Here is a 24,019-nt window from a genome sequence, read left to right on the forward strand (position 1 = left end):
CCAGAAGAGCCTGGCTCCATCCTCCTGACACTCCCCCTTTCCATATTGATCCCCAGGAATGAGTCCCCCCTCAGTCTCCTCTTGTCCAGCTCCAGAGCCCCAGCTCCCTCAGCCTTTCCTCACACGGGAGATGCTCCACTCCCTCCAGCATCTTGGTGGCTGCGCTGGACTCTCTCCAGCAGTTCCCTGTCCTGCTGGAACTGAGGGGCCACAACTGGACACAATATTCCAGGTGTGGTCTCCCCAGGGCAGAGCAGAGGGGCAGGAGAACCTCTCTGACCTACTGACCACCCCCTTCTAACCCACCCCAGGTCCCATTGGCTTCCTGGCCACAAGGGCCCAGTGCTGGCTCATGGTCACCCTGCTGTCCCCAGGACTCCCAGGTCCTTTTCCCCTATGCTGCTGTCTAATAGGTCATTCCCCAACTTACACTGGAACCTGGGGTTGTTCCTGCCCAGAGACAACACTCTGCACTTTGCTCAGCCCTTCAGAATTTGTGTAGCATCTGTGTTTGGTAAAGATGAGCCACAGACTGCTTGTTGCACAACCTCCCAAGTCTCCAGTCCCACCTCCTGCTCACAGCAGATCTGCCTCATCCAGGTGCTCTGGCCTTCGCTTCAAGGTTGACCTACAGTCAAGGCTTGAAAATCCCCATGGACAGACAGACCACCCTGCTCTGGGTGCCCAGCCCAGCCCCTCCCATCCCATCCCTCAGAGCCCCAGCACCTCTGAAGGGTTTGGCTCCATCCTACTTGGATGTCTCCAGCAGTCCAAGGCTGCTCAGACACCCCCCCAGCCTTTCCTTGGCCAAATCCAGCCCAGTCCATCCCTCTCCTTGTCCCCGTGTCCCAGTGCGGTCAGTCTCCACTGACCACTCTCCAGTGTCTCCATGTTCCTCTATACCCAGGGCCACCCCACTTGTGACCATCCCTGTGGTGGGTACAGCAGCTTCCTGAGCACATCCCTGGGGCAAACCAGGCATGGGGTGACACTATGTGACCAGAGCCACCAGTGGTGTCCCCCGTCACCCCCAGCCACCACCCAGCAAGGTCCAGCCACCACCTGCCCTCTGCTATGGACACTTCTCACAACTCCAAGTCAGCGGTGCCTGAGCCACCAGACCCGCTCCAGCCAGCGCACAGCAGAGCAGGACCGCATTTACATTTTATTTCAAAAAGTTTATTAAAAAAAACCCCACCCTAAAAACCCAGTACCAGTCACGGACATCTGTAAATCGGAGACATCCAGCGAGACCCCAAACCCCATGAACAGAGATCTCACCCCTAGGGCCTCCTCTCCACTGTTTCTCCACCTGCAAGGACTGGGCGAGAGGAGGAACAGGCCCTGGTCTCTGTTCAGGAGGGCAAAGAGCATATTTCTGCTGAAGGAATCATTCCAGAGACAGAGATTCTGCCAGAGACCCTGGAGATGATGCTGCCAGAGACCCTGGAGATCCTGGAGGTGATGCTGCCAGAGACCCTGGAGATCCTGGAGGTGATGCTGCCAGAGACCCTGGAGATCCTGGAGGTGATGCTGCCAGAGACCCTGGAGATCCTGGAGGTGATGCTGCCAGAGAAAGACCATCTTCTCTGCAGCCCATGAGTTACAGGAGGAAGCTCCTGGCTCTAAATGTTACCAGCAGAGGAGGGCAGATCCCAGTCCCTACCAGAGCCGAGGACAGTGAAGCCACCATGTCAACCACCGGGAGCCACCACAGAGCATCCCAGGCTGCTGCCCACGGGCCTCACGCAGCTCTCAGCTGGTCCTCACAGGAGGGTGGGGGTTAAATCCCTCTCCAGGCACTTCACAGCTCCAACCAAGGGCCCCGAGAACAGCCAGGAGGTGGTTTTAACTAGTCCAGCTGCCAAGAAAGGTCTCAAATATGGGGAAAGAGGCTCCTTTGGTTTCCGTGCAGCAGTTGCGGCAGTTCTTGTCCTCTTTGCCTGCCCAGGCAAGCTCCGATTTCTGCTTTAGAACCGAGCAGAGCTGGGACTCATACCCGCTGTCCCTCACGTTGACATGAGTCCTCTGGAGCAAATCCCTGTCCACAGGCTGCATCCTGCTGTCCCGGACACCCGTGAGCGTGGAGAGCAGCTGGACGTCCCAGTCCGACTCCGAGCTGCTGCTGGAGCTGAGATCAGCGCGGGCGTTACGGGGTGGGAGCCCGGGGCACTCTGCGCTGTGTCCTGCGAGGTCGGCTACTCCGGGTGCTGTTTTTTCTGCTGCTCTGACACAGAGCGAGCAGCAACATCTGCCTCCAGCCACAGGCGGTTCTGGAGAGGGCAGCTGGCCAGTAGGACAGCTGGTCTGGCTCACTGTGCTCCCCGGGTCAGGACTATTCTCATTTTGGGGTGTGTTTTCATTCTCTCCTCCCAGCTGCTTCCTTTGGGAACTCGCGTTTGCTCCGATCCAGCCACGCTCGCTGACAGCGTCCGCTGCCACGGCAGAACCCGCAGACACGGGTGCAGGCTCCTCAGGGCTCCCGCGCGGGCTCGGCTCCAAGCCCAGGGAGCTACAAGCCCCGTTGCAGAGCTCGGTGCTCGGGGACCCGCCGCCAGCCCCCACAGCGGGCCAGCCGGGCTCAGACGTCTGTCCCACACCCCGTGTGTCCGTCGCACCGTCCGCTGGGCTCGGGTGCCGATCTGGATAGAGGCCGCCCCCCAACTCCAGCCTGGGCTTCTTCTTTTCCCTATGGCTGCTCGGCCTGGAGAGCTGGCGTTTCCTGCAGGCGGGCAGGGGAGGGCCGATAGACCCCAGTGTTTGCTGCTTATCAGATTGAGATGAAGAAGCACTTGGCTCCTGACCCAGGCTGGGGGACTCGCATCGTTGGGGAGGCAAGCCTAGATCTGTGTCCCCCACCACAGCCTCATCCACAGCGCCACAGACCCCCCTGGGCAGCCCCACAGCGTGGCCCCACAGCCCCGCTCCTGCGCTGGGATCACCGACCCCATCCCCAGGCAGGCGAGGGCAGCGTCCCTCGGTCTTCAGGCCGTGATCACGCTCCGTACCAATGAACGGTTCCACAGCACCGTGCTCAGGCTGCCACTTTTCCTTTCCCAGCATCTCAATTCCGCCAGTACCTTGTGCTTGAGGCACTAAGTGTTCATCTGCCAGGCAGGAGCGCGGCACCCTGAGGAGAACCATCAGTCAGTGTTCGCTCTCTCCCGGCCCGGTAGCACCCTCCCTCCCATGAGATGAAGCATTTTCTGCAGTACAGGATGTCTTAAGCCCTTGCTCCAGAGACAGCCAGACATTTTAGAGCTCAGCAAAGAGCAATAGCACTGCTGGCAGAGGAGACGGGCAGCGTGAGGGATCTATCAGCAACCCACAGAGCTACAGAGCAGCGGGGTTTGCATCACGCACAGGGATGGAAGAGATGGACCCAGCTGTCCTTTCTAGTTTAACAGGCACTGGGAGTCCATGAGGAGCCCCCTGAAGCAGAGAAGCCACAGAAACTCAAAGAACGTCTCTCGTGGCTCATCTAAACCTCGCAGGGCAGGTGCAGGGTTGGTCCTGCAGTCAGCTGCAGCCCCTGTTTCCCAACAGCCCGTTCCCTGGGTGAGTTACGGACCAGCGCGGAGCTGCGGGCCGTGTCCCCGTGAGCCCACGCTGCCTCTCGGCTCCAGGAGTTACCAGATCCGCAGAGACTTACTTGTCCGACGGCTCCACAAAGCCGTTGGTGAGCTGCGCGATGACTCGATCCACAGGGGCGTACTGCGAGTCGTCCAGCGCAAACCGCCTGTGCTGGGGGCTCTGAAGGTGCTGGAAGCGGCAGAGGCTTGTTTAGCAACACTCACCCTTTCACAGGAGGGAAACTGGCAGCAACAGCCACTTCCCACAGCCTAACGGACCAGAGGGCAAACAGCCTTTTCACCAGGTTGAGCTGTTGTTTGGAAGCAGCTTTGGGAAGCGCAGGCACCGCTGTTCCCCCAGCTGCGTGCACGAGCGTTTGGTTCCCATAGACACCTGCTGCTGAGGAGCTGGTGTCTCCATCGCACAGCAGCCCACAGCCTCCCACCGCAGGCTGAGAACCAGGCTCCAAATACCGACTGTCTAGTGTCAAAGGTTGGGCTCTGAAAGGCGCAGTTTGACATCTTCCAGGAGATAAAAAACCCCTCTTTCCACGTGCCCCTTAGCTGCCATGGAACAGGCTTCCCACCTTACGGGTCAGGTAACAGGGTGATTCCTGAGGCCATCTTAGCCCCAGAGATGCATGTCATGCTCAATCTTCAAAATGATTGCTTGCCCAGCCCAGGAGGGCAGAGCACAGATATACTGTGGGCTGATCCCACAAAGGCTGTATCATCGAATCATTAATATTTTGGGTTGAAGGGACCTTCCCAGCTCCCCCAGTGTCCCCCCTGCCATGAGCAGGGACATCTTCACCAGCTCAGGTTGCTCAGAGCCCCGTCCAGCCTGGCCTGGGATGTCTCCAGGGATGGTTCATCTACCACCTCTCTGGCCAACCTGGGCCAGGCTCTCACCACCCTCAGGGACAACAATTCCTTCCTCATGTCCAGCCTGAATGCACGTAGCAATCCCCCTGACTTCCAAAATGGTTCGTACTGATAACAGGCATGACAATTAACGAAGCCACTGAGCACACCCCATAACTTTTGCGAGGAACCACGTCCCTGTGGAGCCTTTACCTGGTGCAGCTCTTCAAAGGTCTCTTGGCAGCACTCACAAAATCCCCTCTTTTTCTTGGGCACAGTGACCGGTGTGGATCGGGGGCTCTTCTCCCCCTCGCTGCGCGTCGGGCAGCCCTCGGCGGCCCTGCAAGAACAGAAATGTCTTCCCTGACAGCACCAGCAGGTTCCAGCTGCCCGCGTGGTGGCCGTGCTGCACCAAACCAGAACCAGGCTCCTGTCATCCACATCCAGAGGGTGATTCTCTAGATCTCAGGAACCAGCAAGGGTTGAAGTCAACAGAGGAGTTGGGTTAAAATTTGCACAGATGGAGCCACAACCTACCTGGTTCTGCAAGAATTCGAGAGGCTTTTTGGAGGCTCGAATGGGCTGGAGCTTTTGGGTGCCTGGAAGTTCAGGTCAGGAAAGGTTTTGAACTGGTGATGGAAGGGTCGGAATTGCCTGAAAGCAGCAGATCAGGGATCAGACATGCAGCAGCGATGGCACGGCTAGAGCTCTCCCTCCCTCCCTCCGAAGTGCTGAAGGTGCCATCTCATGTATGGGATGCTGCCCATTGCTGTCCTTTCATTTGGCTGTTCCAGAGACTTCCCAGTTCTCACTGGAATACTAAACCTGACTCCCAGCGACGGCACCGCTGGGGGATGCTCTGGACAGGGCAGGTTTGCCTGCTCAGCTCAAACCCACCCTTTGCCCTGAGGCACGTGAGCAGCAGCCAGTGCAGTATTTTCAGCATGGGGAGGTTTTGGTTCCCAGACATCTCTCTCTCCACACTTTATTGCATGCAGCACATAAAAACATAATATTTGACTCTGCAGCTGCCTTAAATGTTGTTTTCAGGACAATTAATTAGCACTCTGGACACCGTTAGAGTTACAGAGTTTGAAACACCACGGAGATCAGATCCTCTTGTGCTGATGCTGTAATCAAGTTACAAGCCCTGACCTCCTGCGCTTCAGAGAGCTCAAGGAGATTAAGTGACCCACTGAGGATCACAAATGGAACCCGAGCAAGAAGTAAACTCTGTTGTCAAGTCTCGTTTAGCACCTTTTCCCCCCTGCTGACATACGAGCCCCTAGATTGTTTCTCTAAACTCCGTTTGCCTCCCTCTATGAGAGGGTCAACGCCTGGTGTGCACCAGGGTCTGCAGAGAACCTGTCCGAGCCTCAGACCAGAACATTCCCTGCAGATCAAACCAGGAAAGGGCTCCCTGGGAACCCCGGAGCTTTTCAGCTGTGACATTTAGAAAGATGTAATTTACCTGCTCTCGTCTTCAATCTTCAGAAATGGGGGCTTCAGTTTTCCTGCTGGAAAGAAAGCCGGTTAGCAGCTGCCCCAGCCAAACTCCCGACTCGTTCATTGATTCCCCAACAGAACTGGGTTACGGAGCCAAGCTCATCAGGACTTCTGACACCGGCGAATGCCAAGTGATGGCTTAACGCAGCCAAAACAGCTCTTGGGGTCACCTACAACAGTCTTCACCTCCGCAGTATTTAATAGGGTGAGCAAACCCTCAATGCAGCCCAACCGCGACTGTTCCCACCTCTGAGAGAACATCCAGCAAAGCCCCTCACGTCTTGAAGGGCTGTTCAGCCTCACCAGCCTGACCCCAAACCTCCAGTTCTGACTCGAATCCTACAAAAACCTGTCACGCATCCTCAGCATAAGCTGCCAAGCACAAGAAATGAGTTTATAAGGAACAAACTGCAGGCGCACAAGCTCAGAAGTCTGGCTTAGTGCTAGAGTTAGGTTAGGTTGTGGTTGGACTTGATGATCCCGAGGCTCTCTTCCAACCGAGATGATTCTATGATCCACCCTCCCAACATCTTTTTCTCCATCTGTCTTCCCACGAGAGCCCCAAGTTCAGAGCAGCTCAGGCCAGGACGGTTGAGTCTAAGTGGTCCGAGCTGCTGGAAGCAAACCAAGGTGCTGCAGGGCCAAGAACAGGCTGAGGAGCAATATCTGGCCTTGGCTTGGTCCCTGAGGAGGGCAACCAGCAGCTACACTTCCTACATAATGTATATTAAGAGATAATGCATATCAAGGCATAATGTACATTAAGAGAGCAGGGAAAGGCTCTGCAGCACTTTCAGGGAAAGGTTTTGGAAGCCAGGCTGGGAGAAGGGGCTGCCAGGTCCCTCCTGTGCCGCGGGTACGTTCAACCAGCCAGCGATAACGTTACACTCGGGCTGGAAATCTGAGCATGGACCTGGTTAAGAAACAAATAACCACCAAGGTATTCCCACAGGGTGTCTGCCTGACCCTGAAACCGAACCCGTCCTGCTCCCCGCTGCCTCTGAAGGGCGACACGCTTTGTTTTCTCGCGACCCTGGCACACAATGCTATTTTCTCCAAAGAAATTTCAACTTGCTTCTCCAGAAAGGCTGAGTCCACCTGTCCTCAGCCGCTCGCTCCTCGAGCCGCATCCTGAGCTTGCATCAAATGTGCTCTTATGTCACTGAAGTAGCTATTTAAGTACAAGATCAATTTTTTCCACGTAAACGCTGCCAAATGCTCAGCGAAAGCCGGGCCACGTTTAGGGCCCCAGATAAAGCTCAGGTCCTGAGCTCTCCCGGCAGCGCTGAGCGGTGACAAACGGCCCAGCTGGCACCACGAGTCCCCAGGCAGGGTTCAGAATGCGCCACAGGGAAGAGCTCAGAGCTTGCAGCACACGATCCACCTTATCCAACAGATTTCCCAGCCCCCAAACTGGAAAATAACCTCCCAAGTATCACACCCAGAATCCAGGTTGGAATCTGCTCTAAGCTACGACTGAGCATTCGCTCTGTGACGAGCAAAGTCACACAAGTCGCAAATAATGAACTTACGTCAGCAGTGCCAATCTCAGAACCACAATTGGCTCTTGTCTAATTGCAGATGAGAACCTATTTTCCTCCCCCCCTGCTCCCTCCTCCTTTGGAAGCGTTATCCCTGGATGGGTGTCTCAGCAGCACAGAAGTGAGTGGGCTGGGAGGAACACGTTCTCCATGTAGGATGCATTATTCTCCAGAACTCTCGGCTGCCTTGTGATTCCGCGCTGCAAATGGCTCGGGGGGGCCCGAAAATCAAAGGCAGAACAACCCCAGCTGCAGCTGGACTGCGATGAGGAGCGACAAAACCGCTCAAGAGAAAGCGCCCTGACATTTGGCACGTTTTGGATTGCTGGAGTGTTGGATGGATTTTCAAATCGTAAAAGCGGCTTCTTCGAGCAGCTCCGCGCTGTAAATAGGAGCACAACGTCAGGCCTACCTTTGTGAGCTTTCCATCCGGATTCAGGGCATTTTGCCTAAAGAAAAAGGGACAAATTTAGTACGGGAGCCAGCGCAGGCAGGACTGTAATAACTGATCAGAGCAGCAAAGCAAGGCTGCAGGAGTCTCACCCGCCACTTCTCCTGCCTCAGAGACTGTATCACCTCCTCCTGCTATTTTGTCTCCCAAGGTACCTTGAGTTAGTTTAAATATGATTTACTCTCTGATCTTACGCCCTGTCTGCTCCCTGACCCCTCCAACCCACTAAAAATACTTCAGAAAACCAGTGCACTAACCACGTATGATCGTTGTTTTACCCCAAGCCCCTCACAAGCCCAATTCAGTATTAGTTGTGCTACAGAGGGTGTTGATAACTAAAAGCTGCCTCATTCTCATTGGTTTTAGCGCCTCTTTATAAAAAGGAAACACTCTTTGAATGTGCTCTTCTCCATCAATAAACAGAACCACCAGCATGGGATGAAAACCCAGGAGATCGCCCCGTAAGCACCAGAGGAGCTGGAGGGATCACTCAGAGCTGCTGAGGGATCCCGAGCACCTCAAACCGGCCAGAGTTCAGACAGTTACCTCCGTCTTCTGGCACCGCTTCCTCGCTCCTGAGACGGCACGAAGCAGCTGTCGAGTGTAGGACAACATCTCTGTGCAGGTGGGATGTCAAAGAGCCAAAGCTCAACGAGAGAATCCCAGAATGTCAGAGGTTGGAAGGGACCTGGAAAGCTCATCCAAAAGGGCAAAGCACGACAAGGCAAGGCAAAAGGGCAAAGCAAGGCAAGGTAAAGCAAGGCAAAAAGTCAAAGTAAGGCAATGCAATCCCCCCCATGGAGCAGGAACACCCAGATGAGGTTACACAGGAAGGTGTCCAGGCGGGTTGGAATGTCTGCACAGAAGGAGACTCCACAACCCCCTGGGCAGCCTGGGCCAGGCTCTGCCACCCTCACCAGGAACAAGTTGCTTCTCATCTTTCAGTGGAACCTCCTGTGTTCCAGTTTGCACCCATTGCCCCTTGTCCTGTCACTGGTTGTCACCAGAAGAGCCTGGCTCCATCCTCCTGACACTCCCCCTTTCCATCTTGATCCCCAGGAATGAGTCCCCCCTCAGTCTCCTCTTGTCCAGCTCCAGAGCCCCAGCTCCCTCAGCCTTTCCTCACACGGGAGATGCTCCACTCCCTCCAGCATCTTGGTGGCTGCGCTGGACTCTCTGCAGCAGTTCCCTGTCCTGCTGGAACTGAGGGGCCACAGCTGGACACAATATTCCAGGTGTGGTCTCCCCAGGGCAGAGCAGAGGGGCAGGAGAACCTCTCTGACCTACTGACCACCCCCTTCTAACCCACCCCAGGTACCATTGGCTTCCTGGCCACAAGGGCCCAGTGCTGGCTCATGGTCACCCTGCTGTCCCCAGGACCCCCAGGTCCCTTTCCCCTACGCTGCTCTCTAATAGGTCATTCCCCAACTTACACTGGAACCTGGGGTTGTTCCTGCCCAGATTCAAGACTCTACACTTGCCCTTGTTATATTTCATTACATTTTCCCTGCCCAACTCTCCAGCCTGTCCAGGTCTCTGATGGCAGCACAGCTTCCAGTGTCACCACTGCTCCCAGCTTGGTGTCATCAGCAAACTTGCTGACAGTCACTCTAGAAGGTGAGATCTTCCCCTCCACTGACTGCAGGACCAGGGTCACTCCCCAGCGGCACTGGGGACAAGCACAGAGCACCTAAGCATCAGCCCCATGCAGCCAACTTGCCCAGAAAGCACCCAAAAAGGAGGGTTCTGAGGGACAGCACCCGCTTTGCTCTTTAGTGGAGATGGAGGCTGGTTTTAAGCCTCTAAAGAAACAAGACGCTGTCAGGAACTCTGCAGCACACAGAGCAGCCCCTGGCAGTTGAACACCCCACAGAACTGCAGCCCTGATGTGGATCAGCAGCACCGGCTGCTCCAAAACAGGCACCAGCAGCCGCTGCCTCCATCCAGACAGGCTCGGCCATGGCTCTATGTCACTGTCATCGGGCGCCCGGGCGCCTTTTACTCCAGACTTATTATTAGAATCAGAGTTTCACCATCTGTCTTTCCTGTCACCCCCTCTCCATCCATCACCGAGATGGAAGCGCCTTCCAGCACAGATCCTCAAACATCAGCGCTTCCTAATTAAAAATGACCAAATCCTGCCATTAGTGTGATCTGTACTTCCAGGTCAATTAGTAAAAATGGTCTTTTTGGAACAAATTAATGCATTGACCAACCTACCAACATTTTCTAATAATACAGCTTCAGTATATTACAAAATGCTCGGTGTTTCCTACTGCAAATGTGACAGTAACATGTTTCTTAGTGACATGGGTTAGTGCTAAATTAGGTTATGGTTGGACTCTATCCTGAGGGGCTATTCCAACCAAAATGATTCTGTGATTCTAGACATACAGGTTCTTCTGGCTTCTGAAGCGCAGACCTCACTTGCTGTGGCCAGCACAGCAACAGTCAAGTTCAGGGTATCGCTTTAAATTTCTTCCTTATCTTGTGCCATCCCTTCTGCTCCACCCGTCTCAAAAATCCCCAATTCCCAGCAGCCCCATCCCAGTGTCTGGAGAAGGATACGGTCCACGTGCAGGATCTGGACGCCCCACAGGCGAGCGCTGGCGAGGATGCCGCTGCCGCCGCCGGCGTCCTGTGGAACAGAGAGGTTTGGCACGGCCTGGCTCGGAGCAGAGGCGGCTGCGCCAGCACGCGCTGCTCCAAACCTGCTGCGGAGAGATTGTCCTGTTGCCCAACCGACAGACGGTTGTGGAGCTGTTATTAAAAGCAGGGCACAGCCGAAAAGGTTCGAGCTCATGTTTTATCTACTTCAAATTAACAGCAGCATCTAGGTCAAAATTTTAATCCCTGCTATCACATGAACTTCTAAGTGAGCAATGAAATTCTTTTGGCCGCTTGTGATATCAGTGAAATGAGTTTTGCCCCAGCTATGTGGCTTTATTTCTTTCTAGGCTAAAAATTAAACTAACAATGGGTCTTACATTAATAATCCTCTTGTGTGGAGGACCCATATCACTAGGGACAGGCCTTAGAAGAACTAGCAGAGAGAGATGACACAGCTCCATGAAGAGCAGCAAAATACTCTGCAGAGCCACAAGCAACTGCTTCACACCTTTACCAGCCCCAAAACCTGCTGCCTTCAGCAGGCAGGGGCTCTGGAGAAGCACTTGGCGCTGGTTCTGCACCGCTCAGCAGTGCTTTGAGCATCCCCCGCTATAGAAACGCCCGTCCACGCACTGCTCACCTGCTTCTTCATGGCCTTCTGCAGCAGCTCCTTCCCCCTGCTGATCAGAGCCTGCAGAGAGAGAAGCCAAGTCCGGCGTTAAAGCAAAGAGCTGCCAGGCAGTGGCAAACTAAGGACAGCGCGGCTGCCCGGGAAGCGATTTCCAGCAATACGTGTTGTGCTGGGGTGGGGAGCCCGGCCAAGGCTTCATCTCAGCCAGCACAGCTGAGCATTTCCAGGGAACGCAAACCGCAGAGGCACCCGGTAGGTCCACACTAAGCAGCTGCTCAGCCAAGGCTCGGCTTTTCTTGAACAGCAGCGGGTTCTCCAGAGTGAGCCAAAAGAAAGTGGCGGCTTTGTGGGAAGCTCTGCTGCCACATCCCGGTGGGCTGCAGGGTCACCGGCGTCCTCGCCAGACGCTCCTGGGAACTGAAGCTTACTCGCAAACCAGTGACTTTGGCAAATAGGTTACACTAGACCTATAGAAACCCTTCCTGCCAGCTGCCCCTGTAGGTCTCCTCCCAGCTTACTCTGGCCTTGCCCCACCTGTATCTGGGAGCGCACACCCCGAGCCTGCAACGCTTCTGTCTTGTCTGCGTTTCTCTGGATTTTCTGGACACATCTGTGCATCAGAAGGCAGCCGAGCCTCTGTTTGCCATGAGTGGATATCCTTGTTTACAGCTCAAAGCTGTGACATGCACATTTGTGCGGACAATGATGCGCAGATACAAGGAACACGGGTGCGGATATGAACAGCCAGAACGGGGGGGAAAAAAACAACCAACCAAACAACAAACCACTCAAGGTATTTGCTCAGAGCAGGAACAACTTTACCTTCCAACACTGGTCTCACATTCTACTCTACTCTTGAATGCTTACAAATATCTCAGGGTGGGTGTCAGAGGATGGACCAGACTCTGTTCAGTGGTGCCCAACGCCAGGGTGAGGGGCAGCGGGCACAGACTGAAACACAGGAGGCTCCATCTGAACACGAGGAGAAACTTCTTTCCTTTGCGGTGCCAGAGCCTGGCCCAGGCTGCCCAGAGCGGGTGTGGAGTCTCCTGCTCTGAGACATTCAGACCCCCTGTGACCCTGTGTGATCTGCCTGTGACCCTGCGTGAGCAGGTGGGGCTGGGGATCTACAGGGATCCTGCAGCCCAGCCAGCCTGGGGTTCCGTAATAGGTCCCTTGGGTCAAACTTTGAGGTGGCCTAAACCTTTACAGCTCTTACGGTGTCTGGTGGCTTCTGCTGAGGTCTGGAATGGTTCACTTTGGAGGTGGAAGGCGTTGGGCTCCTTGTTTTTGCAGCTTCTGAAGTTACGTTACTCTGCTTTTCAGTCCGAGTCCCAGCTTTGTCTCGTTTCGCTTCTTTGTTGCTGGAAACCACATAACTGACTTCTTTGCTTAGGAAGCTTTCGGTGACCTGCAGCAAGAGACAGAACAGAGCAGGTGTGAAAATGTCCAGCTCTGAGCTGAGTCACAGCAGCATTTTGGTTGGAAATTACCTTTAAGAACATCAAGTCCAATTGTTCCCCCACCCCTGGCACTGCCCCATGTCCTGAGAACCTCATGTCCGTCTGTCCAGCCCTCCAGGGATGGTGACTCCAGCACTGCCCTGGGCAGCCTGTTCCAATGCCCGACAGCCCTTTGGGGAAGAAATTGTTCCCCACATCCAACCTCAGCCTCCCCTGGCGCAACTTGAGGCCGTTTCCTCTGCTCCTGGCGCTTGTTCCTGGGGAGCAGAGCCCGACCCCCCTGGCTCCAAGCTCCTTTCAGGCAGTTCAGAGATCAGAAGGTCTCCCCTCAGCTCCTGTTCTCCAGCTGAACCCCCAGGTCCCTCAGCCGCTCCATCACACTTGTGCTCCAGCCCCTCACCAGCTCCGTTCCCTTCTCTCCACTCGCTCCAGCACCTCAAGGGTTTTCTTGGCATGAGGGGCCCAGAACTGCCCCAGGATTTGACAAGAACTACGGCCTTTTGCTGAACCCATCAGCTCCACACATACTTCTTTCTTTCATCCCTCACTGCTCTCTCCCAGAAGGAGAACAGATCCCATGACCTGCAGAGCTCGCGCCTCAGAGATAAACTGCAAACAATCACCAGAACCTCTAGATCGCGCATTCCATGGTGCTGCCCGTTGTTACCTACTACTCCAGCAATGGCTCCAGAAAAAAGGCGATAGTTGAGAAAGAGGCCCTGGACATCACACAGTGCGGAAGAGTTCTGTGCTCAGAACAGAACACAGTTCAGCAAAATGAAGTAGAACGTGAACAGTTGGGACAAGGAGCCGTGGGGCTGGAGGACAAAGGTCTGAGCCATCTGAAATCGCGGCCGCTGAACAAGCCGGTTCTGCAGTTACAGGATCCCCGTGGATCGAGCTCCCGGAGCCGCCCGTGTCAGCGTCACCTGCACCGGTGACCTGTGCACCGGGGCTGCAGGCGGAGGAGAGAGCGAATCAACATCTCCCCATCCAAATAATGCTCTGGGGTGTCACCAGCCATAAGCCAAGGCCAAGTTCAGCATACCACATGCAATTCTAAGGCCACAAGACACCCTTAACTTGCTCCTGAAGAGCACACAGCACCTGGTTGGGTGTTACTAGTGCAGAGCTGTTTCACAGAAGGTGCCCACAGTGCAGCTGAAGCCAGCATCTCCACAGGAGCAAGAGAACGGGAGTTCCACACCCTGTGGACCATAGTTCAGAGAGGGGAGAGACACAAGACAATGCTTGATACAAAACTGGAGGGGCATCAAAAGATAAACTGATTTCCAAGTAATGTGGCAGCTATGGAGAGAAATAACCGACCCCTGGGAGCACACGGTGCCCAGAGCTGAAGATGCGCAGCTAAAGAGCTGCCACCAGGAGTGTCCCCGAGCGCTGATGGCACGTCCGGGGACCACAGAAAGAATCAGCAAGTTCACCTTGAAGGTGCAATTACACAAAGGGAAAAAGCACAAATCAGCTTCCCCACGTTTTAGAGCCAACACACGATCCTGGCGCAGAGATCCAGCAGCAGCGGGAAACAAACGAGTGTTTTCCACCCCTGTGTAGCACTGAAGGGTTTAAGGAAGTTTTGGGGTGTGAGTGAGATGATCCACCTCAGAAAGTAAACAGAAAACAAGAGCAACAACTCCTAGGAGCAAACTGTGCTTAAGAGTCATAAGGAAACGGAAAGGTGAAACAGATGAAGAGCAGCTGCTGGATTCAGCCCCTGGGTGACGGAGGTGATGACAGTTCTTGAGGGGCTTTGGGGGAGGACAGAAGGACTTGGTGAGCAACGGCAGCACCGAGGAGATGGGGAGAGGCCATGAAAGAGCCATGCGGATCCACCCGAACAGCAGCTGCCCAGGGGAAGGGCCCGGGCGGCTCTTCTGGGAAAGCCGTGAGAAAAGCACACGGCGACGTGACAACGGAGACTCAGCTGCTGTTCCCCCGCTTTAGTGATGGTGAATTCCAGGAGATGTTCAGGAATCCCACAACTTCCCCAAAGAATGAAGCTGCCACAGGCTGTCCTGAGGGATAAGGGCGAACCAGGCAACCAGTTACCACCAGGCAACCAGTTACCACCAGTCAACCAGTTACCACTGACTGGAAGATGCTCCCATCACCAGGTAACCAGTTAGTACCTCCCAGCAGGTGCTTCCAACACCGTACGGCCAGTTACAACTGCCCAGGAGGTGCCTCAATGTCCAAGCAACCAGTCACCATCACCTGAAAGGTGCTTCCCATGGCTGGACAACCAGTTACAATTGCTTGGGAAATGCTCCCATCACCAGGTAACCAGTTAATACCCACCAGCAGCTGCTCCCATCACCAGACAACCAGTTACCACCACCCAGGAGGTGCCTCAATGTCCAAGCAACCAGTTGCCGTGGACTACAAGGGGCTCCCAGGACCAAGCAACCGGTTTCCCTTGACTGGAAGGTGCTCCCAGTGCCAGAGAACTGGTCGCCATCAACTGGGAGGTGCCCCCAAGTCCAGACAACCAGTTACCCCAACTGGAACGGGCTATCAGGCCCAAACAAACAGTTGCCACCACCCGGCAGCCGCTGCCAGGCCCAGTGGCCACCGCGGGCAGGCGCGAGGAGCAGCTGGTGATACATTGGGGAGTGGGGACACGGGGGGACAAGAGAAGGGGAGGGACAAGAGACGGGGCGGGGGGGTGTCCCGGCTGCAGGGCCAGGGCCAGCGGGGACGTGGAGATCGCGTGAAGGCGGCAAATGAGCATCAGAAGGAACCGAGAAAATAAAGAGACCGTGAAAAAAAAGAGCAGACAGGGAAGCGGAGTGAGGGGGGGAGTGGAGTGTGGGGGGGTGGGGGAGCGGAGTGAGTGGGGGTGGGGGGGGAGCGGGGTGATGGGGTGGGGGGGGGCAAGCGGGGTGATGGGGGGGGCAAGCGGGGTGATGGGGGGGGCAAGCGGGGTGATGGGGGGGGGCAAGCGGGATGGGGAGCGGAGTGGGGGGGGGAGCGGGGTGAGGGGGTGGGGGAGCGGGGTGGAGGGGAGCGGGGGGGAGGGGGAGCGGGGGGGGGGGTCGGAGCCGCCTCAGCCCCCGGGAGCCCCGGTGCCGCTCACCCCGCCGAGCCGCCCGATCGCCTCCGCCAGCTCCCGCGCGCTCCGCCCGGCCGGCAGGTCCAGGTAGAAGGACTTTCCCCGCAGCGGCCGGGGGGCGGCGGCGCCCGGAGCCGCCATGGCCGAGAGCGGGAGGAGCCGCCGCCGTTTGAACGGGCGCCCGCCCCGCCCCGAGCGGCGCCGCGACGGCGGCCGCGCAGGGACACGCCGGGACAGGCGAAGCCGGCACAGCGCGCTGGGCGCTCCCGGGGCGGGCGGGGCCGGTGTGTGGGGAGCAACGAGGACAAGTGCCGGGTCCTGCACTGGGGTCACAACAACCCCATGGACGGTCCAGGCTGGGGGAAGAACGGCTTGAAAGTGCCCGGCAGAAAAAGACCTGGGGGTGTTGGTGAGAGCGGCTGAACGTGAGCCAGCGTGTGCCCAGGTGGCCAAGAGGCCACAGGATCCTGGCTGGTACCAGCACTGGTGTGGCCAGCAGGCCCAGGGCAGCGACCGTCCCTGTGCTGGGACCTGGGGAGGCCAAACCGCCAATCCTGGGGCAGTTCTGGGCCCCTCATGCCAAGAAAACCCTTGAGGTGCTGGAGCGAGTGGAGAGAAGGGAACGGAGCTGGTGAGGGGCTGGAGCACAAGTGTGATGGAGCGGCTGAGGGACCTGGGGGTTCAGCTGGAGAACAGGAGCTGAGGGGAGACCTTCTGATCTCTGAACTGCCTGAAAGGAGCTTGGAGCCAGGGGGGTCGGGCTCTGCTCCCCAGGAACAAGCGCCAGGAGCAGAGGAAACGGCCTCAAGTTGCGCCAGGGGAGGTTGAGGTTGGATGTGGGGAACAATTTCTTCCCCAAAGGGCTGTGGGGCATTGGAACAGGCTGCCCAGGGCAGTGCTGGAGTCACCATCCCTGGAGGGCTGGACAGACGGACATGAGGTTCTCAGGACACGGGGCAGTGCCAGGGGTGGGGAACGGTTGGACTCGATGATCTTGAGGGTCTTTTCCAACTAAAACGACTCTGTAATTGTTGAGCGCGGCCGCTCTCCCGCAGGCGCTTCCACAAGTTTGTCCCCCGCGGCCGCCGTCCCCGCCCCGCCGCTCTCCTGCCAGGCGGCCCCGTGCGCACGCGCGGTGGCGGCGGCCGCGGGTCCAAGATGGCGGCGCCCGGCGGGCAGGCGGCGGGGGGCGCGTTCGCGGCCTGGCTGGCGGGGCGGCTGGACGCGCTGGGCCTGGACCGCGCCGTGTACGGGGCGTACATCGAGGGGCTGCTCCGCGGGGAGGAGAGCGACGAGGAGCGGCTGGAGGCGCTCCGGGGCGTCCTGGCCGCCTGCCTGGTGAGGGACGAGGCGGCAGGGACCGGGCACCGGCGGGCGGGCCGGGATGAGCCCCGGGGCGCGGCGGGGGAACAGCTGGGGTTGTAGAGTCACAGGGTCATTTTGTTTGGAAGACACTGTTAATATCATTGAGTCTGACTGTAACCCACCCCTGGCACTGCCCCGTGTCCTGAGAACCCTCGTCTCTGTCCAACCCTCACAGGCAGATCACACAGGATCCCAGGGGGTTTGAATGTCTCAGAGCAGGAGACTCCACACCCGCTCTGGGCAGCCTGGGCCAGGCTCTGGCACCGCAAAGGGAAGAAGTTTCTCCTCGTGTTCAGATGGAGCCTCCTGTGTTTCAGTCTGTGCCCGTTGCCCCTCACCCTGGCGTTGGGCACCACTGAACAGAGTCTGGTCCATCCTCTGACACCCACCCTGAGCTATTGATCCACTGAGCAGATCCCTCTCAGCTTCTCTTCTCCAGCTCAACAGCCCCAGCTCTCTCAGTGTCTCCCCATCACAAAGATGCTCCAGAGCCCTCAGCATCTTTGTGTCCCTCCCTGGACTCTCTGCAGTGGTTCCGTGTCCTTCTCAAACTGGGGAGCCCAGCACTGGCCCCAGTTGTGCAGATGTGGCCTCCCCAGGGCAGAGCAGAGGGGGAGGATTCCCCTCCCTGACCTGCTGCCCACACTCTTCCTCACACACCCCAGGTCCCATTGGCCTCTTGGCCACACGGGCACATTGGTGACTCACGGTCACTGTTGTTGACCAGAACTCCCAGGTCCCTCTGCAGAGCTGCTTCCCAGCAGGTCCCCCCAACCTGTGCTGGTGCTGGGGGTTGTTCCTCCCCAGGGCAGAGCAGAGGGGGAGGATTCCCCTCCCTGACCTGCAGCTCACACTGTTCCTCACACACCCCAGCTCCTGTCAGCACCACCACGGTGGTTTCAGCTCCATGTTTCTCATTCTCAGAGGTGCCCTTGGCGCACTGTGCTCCAGAGCATAGATGAGGCTGGGCCGCACATTTCTAGAGCCAAGAGTCCCCGGGTGCGTTTCGTTGGTGTTTGTAGCGCTGTTGCACCTGAACAGCCGCTGTGTGCCCGCGGTGTTGCTGTCGCAGGAGGAGCTAAGGCGGTGACACGGGGGTGTCACCGGTGCGGGCAGAGCTGGAGCTGGCGGCCGCGACGCCTCGTGCTTCTTGGTCCTGAGCCGTGTCAACAATAAGTGTGTTCCATGATTTGTACCGTCCCAGGTGTGCGTTCAACACGTAGGTTTTGCGTGAACACCTCTATCGCTTCAGATTCCCGGTATTTCTTGTATCTGATTCGTGCTCTTTTAGAGCAGACCGACTTTGTTCCAAGGCTGAGAAGTCTCTTTTCCTCTCCTAGGAAGAAGATCTCCTGAGCGATGTGTGCAGGGAGCTGGTCGAGAAGTGGTCTGAGTCTCAGGTTGTTGACGCCGTGGAGAAGAAAGAAGGTAGTGCCGCACGCGTGGGTCCTTTGTGGGACCTTATCAACATGTTGGTCCCGTTAGGAGTTCAAACCAATACGTTTGCAGATCCGACTTGTTTCTTATTGCTGCTTATTTGTCCTGAAACACAAAAGGAGGATGAGTAGTTTCACTGCCGGCTGTCCCCAGCGTTCTGCTCCTTGGGCTCGTAATCCTGCAGATAAAAAGCTCATTTATATATATTTTTTTTTCTGGAGGATTTTTAAAATTCCCTTTTGCAACACACCTGGGCTTTCTCTCGGTTAAACGCTAACGACGCAGTGATGGGGACGGGTGGTTATGGTGTAAAACGCCTGCACTACGTAAATTTACTCCAGTTTGGGAAGGAAATGTCTTTATAGCGCTGGAGCTGCCGCTGCTTACCCAGGAGAAGGTCCCAGCGCACATCAGGAAAACATCCTGATTTTCCTTTTCCAAAATCTCTTTAAACTGCCCTTTTTTCCCCCCCATGAATGCAGGGGATGCTCTGAGGCTGCTGCTCCTGCCCAGTCACATACACGACCCCCAGTTTGTTGTTCCCTCTCTGAATTCATCTCCCTCCCCCTCATTCCTGGGGGGGCTGCTCTGCTGCACCAGCAAGTCACACCCTGCTTGGAGGATCAATTAATAACCTTCCAACCGCACGGACCGACAACGTAACGTCCCTTTTGTTTTAGTGGTTCGGGTTGCAAACAATATTGTAATTTTAGAAACAGCGAGCCCTTACCGTGACGCCTTGCTTATATATTTCTTATCTAAAGTTCAGCTTTTCACATATATCGCTGCCCTCCTCTCTGTAGATGAACCGCACAGCAGCTCGGCGGCTTTTCAGGATTCACTGAAGCCCAATTCCGCTGTTCTGTACGTTAAATAAAATCAATCCCTCTTTTGGGGACAGCGGTTGGAACTGCAGAGCAGCAATACCCACGGGGATTTTTGTTGTCACGGAAAAAAGGCAGCGGGACGTGTCCTCAGAGCCGCCTCGTTCAAAACACGAGCGTTTAATTGTTTCACTGCCATTCCATAAAAGGCGAAATTCAAATTCCTGGTGAAATCAATATCTAGTTAGAATAACAGAATCCTGAGGATAAGTTGTTAAATTCTTTCCAAACCCCAAATGTCATTTTAAGAAGTGGGCAGCGTTAAAAGGGAAATGAGCTGTTTGTTCCCTGGGGAGGGAGAAGAGAAAGAGCATTAAAGCCATTGGTCGCTGTGGGTTTTCGTAATTTCTATCAGAAGTGGTTTTAAGTGCGTGGTTAACTGAATTTGGCCACTTTTACCCAGAAGATAACGCAGTTTGGAGTGAAACGGATTTTCATTACCTCAGTGATTTCAGAGTTTCATGGGGAAACTCCCCCTGATGCAGGAAGGATCGTGTGTGACAGCGGCAGCCGGTGTCACGTCACCGCGACAGCTCAGCAGCTCCCGTGCTCGCGTTTTGGGTTGAATTCCCCAAAACAGCCGCTCTGTCGCGCTCCACGCGGTGACAGCACCACCGGTCCCCTTGCGACGAGGCTCCTGGGAGGAGCAGGGGGGTATTTTGGGGTGAAGCTTCTCCCTTTATCTTGAGGCACTTGTCCCCCGGGCCGGCTGCCTCCCCACAGACAGACACAGCCTGTGACGGCGCTTTGGGGACCGCGGGTGGCACGAGCAGGGCCTGAGCGGTGCTCTGACCTTCTCCTCGCCAGACGAGATCCAGGCGCTCACCAGCGTGATGGAGAAGCAGGCGCGCATCGTGGTGAAGCCCAGGGAGGTGTCCCAGGAGGAGAAGCAGAGGAAAGCCGCCCTCCTGGCCCAGTACGCCAACGTGACGGATGAGGAGGAATATCCTTTTCCTGAGCCACGTGAGACTCGCTGCTTTGAAGGGCTTGCTAAAAATGTCTTTGCAGTGGCTGGTGGGGAGAACTGGGGAGAGTTTTCAATCTTCATCTGCATAAGAGGTGGGGGGGGTCGGGCTCTGCTCCCCAGGAACAAGCGCCAGGAGCAGAGGAAACGGCCTCAAGTTGCGCCAGGGGAGGTTGAGGTTGGATGTGGGAACAATTTCTTCCCCAAAGGGCTGTGGGGCATTGGAACAGGCTGCCCAGGGCAGTGCTGGAGTCACCATCCCTGGAGGGCTGGACAGACGGACATGAGGTTCTCAGGACATGGGGCAGGGACAGCGGTGGGGAACAGCTGGAACTGATGATCCTGAGGGTCTTTTCCAATCCAAGTGATCCTGTGATCCTCTGACAGAATAACTTCCATGGGGAAGAAGCTGGGAAGCTCCTGGTTTGTGAGGTTCCATGAGCAGACACTCCTTTGGGGACATTTCTCTGCCATTTCCACGCTCCCCCCCAACACACGCGGGGCTGGGGAAGGTTTGCCCAGCCCGGGTGTGATGCAGAACGGGAGCGAATCACCTCCGTGCACAGTAGTAAATGTATTGAATTTCTCTCTTTCTTATGAGAAATCTGCCGAAAAGATCCTCTTTGGAGAGAGCGTGTGTAGGGTGGACGGGTTTCAAGTTCCCTCTGCAGAGCTGAGGAACGAGCTCTCCCTTGGGGAGCGAGGTTGAACAGGAGGGAGCCGGCCCTGGCGCTGGCCCAGCGGGCGCTCTGCTGGGTGTTCGTGCTCGTCTGGTCCTCAGTTGTCCACGTGGGGGTTCAGCTTCTTCCTCGTGGCTCCATAAAATTGTTATTTGACGTGTTTTGAGTTGTGACTGCGCCGAGGCACAAATTCATTCCTGATGTCCGTGTTTCCTTAATTCTCTCACCGGTGAGGATGAACAGGATGGATCGACAGCGACAGCAGTGAATATTGGATCAGAGAAATGTATCCTTTGAGCTCCCAGGCTGTTCGGCAGGGCGGCAGCTTCCACGGGGGGTTTCCCATCGCTCCTACTCCGTGTCGATACTCGCTGGTTCTTCAGGGCCACCTTTTTGATGACTCATTTATCTTTTCTCGTATCCTGACCTTGCCTGGAATGAAATCAGAGGTCCCCTGCTCTGTGCGCACAGCTCAGACCCTTCCTGCCCTTCTCTTTACTCCTTCCCGTTTTCCACCCTCTCTGAAGCTTCACAGAACGCTCTTATCCATAAGGATAATTATCCCACAACATCAGCTTAATGTTATACTGGCGTCCGGAGAGGTAAATCACCTCAGGGATTATTAAAAGTGCAAGAGAAACAAAATTACCTTGAAACTCGTTAGGCCTGAACTTTAATGGTGAACAAGGACCAACTCTCTCAACACTATAATTTGGGAGGTTCCTTGAGCTCACCAGCTGGCAGGTTCTATCATGTAATTAAAAGTGAAGCCTCAGTTATTGTCCCTACACTATTGATGGTCGTGAGGAAGAGGGAGCAGCTGCGGTTACATGCACATTAATGTAAAAATATACATCATATACCCAGCTGTAGCGAAGCCACTCGAGGAAGCTGTACCATAAGTGTTATTTTTCGTTCCTTTTTCTTTCTCATTCCTAAATTCCTCACCTGTGAGGAAGCCAGAAGTGAAGGGGACGGGAGAACAGAACCAGGGTCCAGTTCAGAGCTGCAGAGCCCGAGCGTTGTCTGCCCTTAACGCGGCCCAGCGCTGTTCCGCAACACCAACGTGGAGGACGTGCTGAACGCCAGGAAGCTGGAGCGGGAGCTGCTGCGAGACGAGTTCCAGAAGAAGAAAGAGCAAGACAAACTGCAGCGCGAGAAGGACAAGCTGGCCAAGCAGGAGCGGAAGGAGAAGGAGAAGAAAAGGACACAAAAAGGCGAGCGGAAGCGATAGCTGGGGTTTCCAGCTGGACTCTGGAGGGGTAAAATTAATTATGAATATGGTGTGTGTTTAAAAAGCAGCAGAAATTCTGGGCACGTGGCTGGCGAGTGGCGTTTCCTTTGTTTTGTTTTTTTATTTAACATAGCAGAAAAGAAATTGCAAGCACCTCCTAAACCCGAACGTGCCATGTGCTTGTGCTGTCATGTCCCAGTCGGTTATTGTGGCCAATGTCTGTACCAAAGAACGGTGAAGTGATTCTGTCCGTGTTTTAAAAATTGATGGATTTTTACTTCTAACCACTTGAAGCAGAACGACACGTAGGAGGGAGGCTCCGCGCTGGCTGCATCCTTGGTTTGCAGCAACAGCGAGTTACGATTCGAGAACAGCAGAGCCCCTTTCTGAGGTGTAACTAAGAACATGCTGCTATGGGGTGAATGTGAATTTATTTACACTAGCCTTGAAAAATGTATTTGCAAATAGCTGTGTTTTTGCTGCCAAGAACAAGGCTCCGTCTTGGTTCTGGCTGAGCCGAGGGCGCCGGGTTGGAGCTGATCTCAGTTAAGTGCTGTTGTGCAGCAGGAGAAAGGAAACGCTATGAAATATAGATGAGTTGCAGCTCCGAGACTGCGTCACCCACGGGCTCTCGCAAGGGAAACGTCGCGTTGGTTTGAGCATCAGCCGCAGCGGTAGCGAAATGGTCGAGTCCTTAATGCTGTTTTCAGACTCGGTGCCGGTGGCTGGGCAACGGTGCTCCCCATGTTCCGGGTGGGTCTGTGCTGACTGTTACTCTCCAGCAGTTGCCGGGGTTGGGTGCGTTAGTGGCCACAGCGGTCGCTCTCACCCGAATGCTGCTCTCGCCCCAAAGCGCTCGGTACCTGCTGCTTCCAGCCTTTTCTGTGACACTAAATTCCGTAACCTGCGCGTGAAGGAGGAGCCGCCGTGCTTCCCCCCGCGCTGCTGTGTGTTCTCCGCAGCTCCTGGTCGAGGGGCTGCCTCCTGCTCAGCTGCTGCTGCCAGCGTGTGTCGCAGTGCTTTAGCTCCGGATTGAATAATAAAACTGGTTGGCCAAGAAGCAGGTTCCTCTCTGTCTGAGCGAACGTTGGTGACTGCGGTTTGGGGCTCCCTTCTGACCTGTCCTGCGTCGTCCGTTTCCCTATACCCCACAGCACGATTTCTGAGGGCCGACTTGGTGCCGCGGTGCTGGTCCTAATTTATTCACGCCTCATTTTCTAAGGCTGTGGTGCCTCCCTCCCCGGGGCTGTGTGTGTCCCCAGGGCTGCCTTCCTGTCCCTCAGGTCCGGCAGCACCATTTCATAGAATCATTTCAGTTGGAAGAGACCCTCAGGATCATCGAGTCCAACCATAACCCACCCCTGGCACTGCCCCATGTCCTGAGAACCTCATGTCCATCTGTCCAGCCCTCCAGGGATGGTGACTCCAGCACTGCCCTGGGCAGCCTGTTCCAATGCCCCACAGCCCTTTGGGGAAGAAATTGTTCCCACATCCAACCTCAGCCTCCCCTGGCACAACTTGAGGCCGTTTCCTCTGCTCCTGGCGCTTGTTCCTGGGGAGCAGAGCCCGACCCCCCTGGCTCCAAGCTCCTTTCAGGCAGTTCAGAGATCAGAAGGTCTCCCCTCAGCTCCTGTTCTCCAGCTGAACCCCCCAGGTCCCTCAGCCGCTCCATCACACTTGTGCTCCAGCCCCTCACCATCTTTCTCACCTCCTCTCAGGGTGTCCACGCAGCTGCCACTTTGGG

At 55.9% G+C, this 24,019-nt stretch overlaps 2 protein-coding genes across 3 annotated transcripts in view; one reads left to right on the forward strand and one right to left on the reverse strand.

Annotated features, from left to right (window-relative positions):
• Positions 1-1,157: 1,157 nt before the first annotated feature.
• MEIOC (meiosis specific with coiled-coil domain) overlaps positions 1,158-24,019 on the reverse strand; it is a 40,059-nt gene continuing 17,197 nt past the window's right edge. Inside the window, exons 1-11 of one of the 2 annotated variants that reach the window (XM_065039886.1) lie at positions 15,736-15,916; positions 12,395-12,586; positions 11,185-11,235; positions 10,503-10,572; positions 8,481-8,551; positions 7,896-7,932; positions 5,908-5,950; positions 4,974-5,090; positions 4,650-4,776; positions 3,653-3,762; positions 1,158-3,130 (exon numbers count right to left, since the gene is read on the reverse strand). In XM_065039886.1, the coding sequence (XP_064895958.1) occupies positions 1,849-3,130; positions 3,653-3,762; positions 4,650-4,776; positions 4,974-5,090; positions 5,908-5,950; positions 7,896-7,932; positions 8,481-8,551; positions 10,503-10,572; positions 11,185-11,235; positions 12,395-12,586; positions 15,736-15,852 (2,217 nt within the window). In that variant the 5' untranslated portion in view covers positions 15,853-15,916 and the 3' untranslated portion in view covers positions 1,158-1,848. Of the gene's footprint in view, positions 3,131-3,652; positions 3,763-4,649; positions 4,777-4,973; positions 5,091-5,907; positions 5,954-7,895; positions 7,933-8,480; positions 8,552-10,502; positions 10,573-11,184; positions 11,236-12,394; positions 12,587-15,735 lie in introns of those variants that run through there. The other variant, XM_065039885.1, reaches the window with a different exon arrangement.
• On the forward strand, positions 16,832-23,335 carry CCDC43 (coiled-coil domain containing 43). Its single transcript, XM_065039887.1, has 5 exons — positions 16,832-17,049; positions 18,417-18,504; positions 20,205-20,340; positions 21,269-21,327; positions 22,088-23,335. Exons 1-5 carry the CDS (start codon positions 16,870-16,872, stop codon positions 22,273-22,275), a joined length of 651 nt encoding a protein of 216 aa, XP_064895959.1. The 5' UTR covers positions 16,832-16,869; the 3' UTR covers positions 22,276-23,335.

The sequence above is a fragment of the Columba livia genome, chromosome 23 (assembly GCF_036013475.1).
Source record: "Columba livia isolate bColLiv1 breed racing homer chromosome 23, bColLiv1.pat.W.v2, whole genome shotgun sequence".
Classification (NCBI taxonomy): domain Eukaryota; kingdom Metazoa; phylum Chordata; class Aves; order Columbiformes; family Columbidae; genus Columba; species Columba livia.

Coding starts and splice junctions, on each gene's coding strand:
- CCDC43 (XM_065039887.1), top strand. CDS start 16,870: ATGGCGGCGCCCGGCGGGCAGGCGGCGGGGGGCGCGTTCGCGGCCTGG. Junction 17,050..18,416: donor GCGTCCTGGCCGCCTGCCTG/GTGAGGGACGAG, acceptor TTCCTCTCCTAG/GAAGAAGATCTCCTGAGCGA. Junction 20,341..21,268: donor AACGTGACGGATGAGGAGGA/ATATCCTTTTCC, acceptor TAATTCTCTCAC/CGGTGAGGATGAACAGGATG.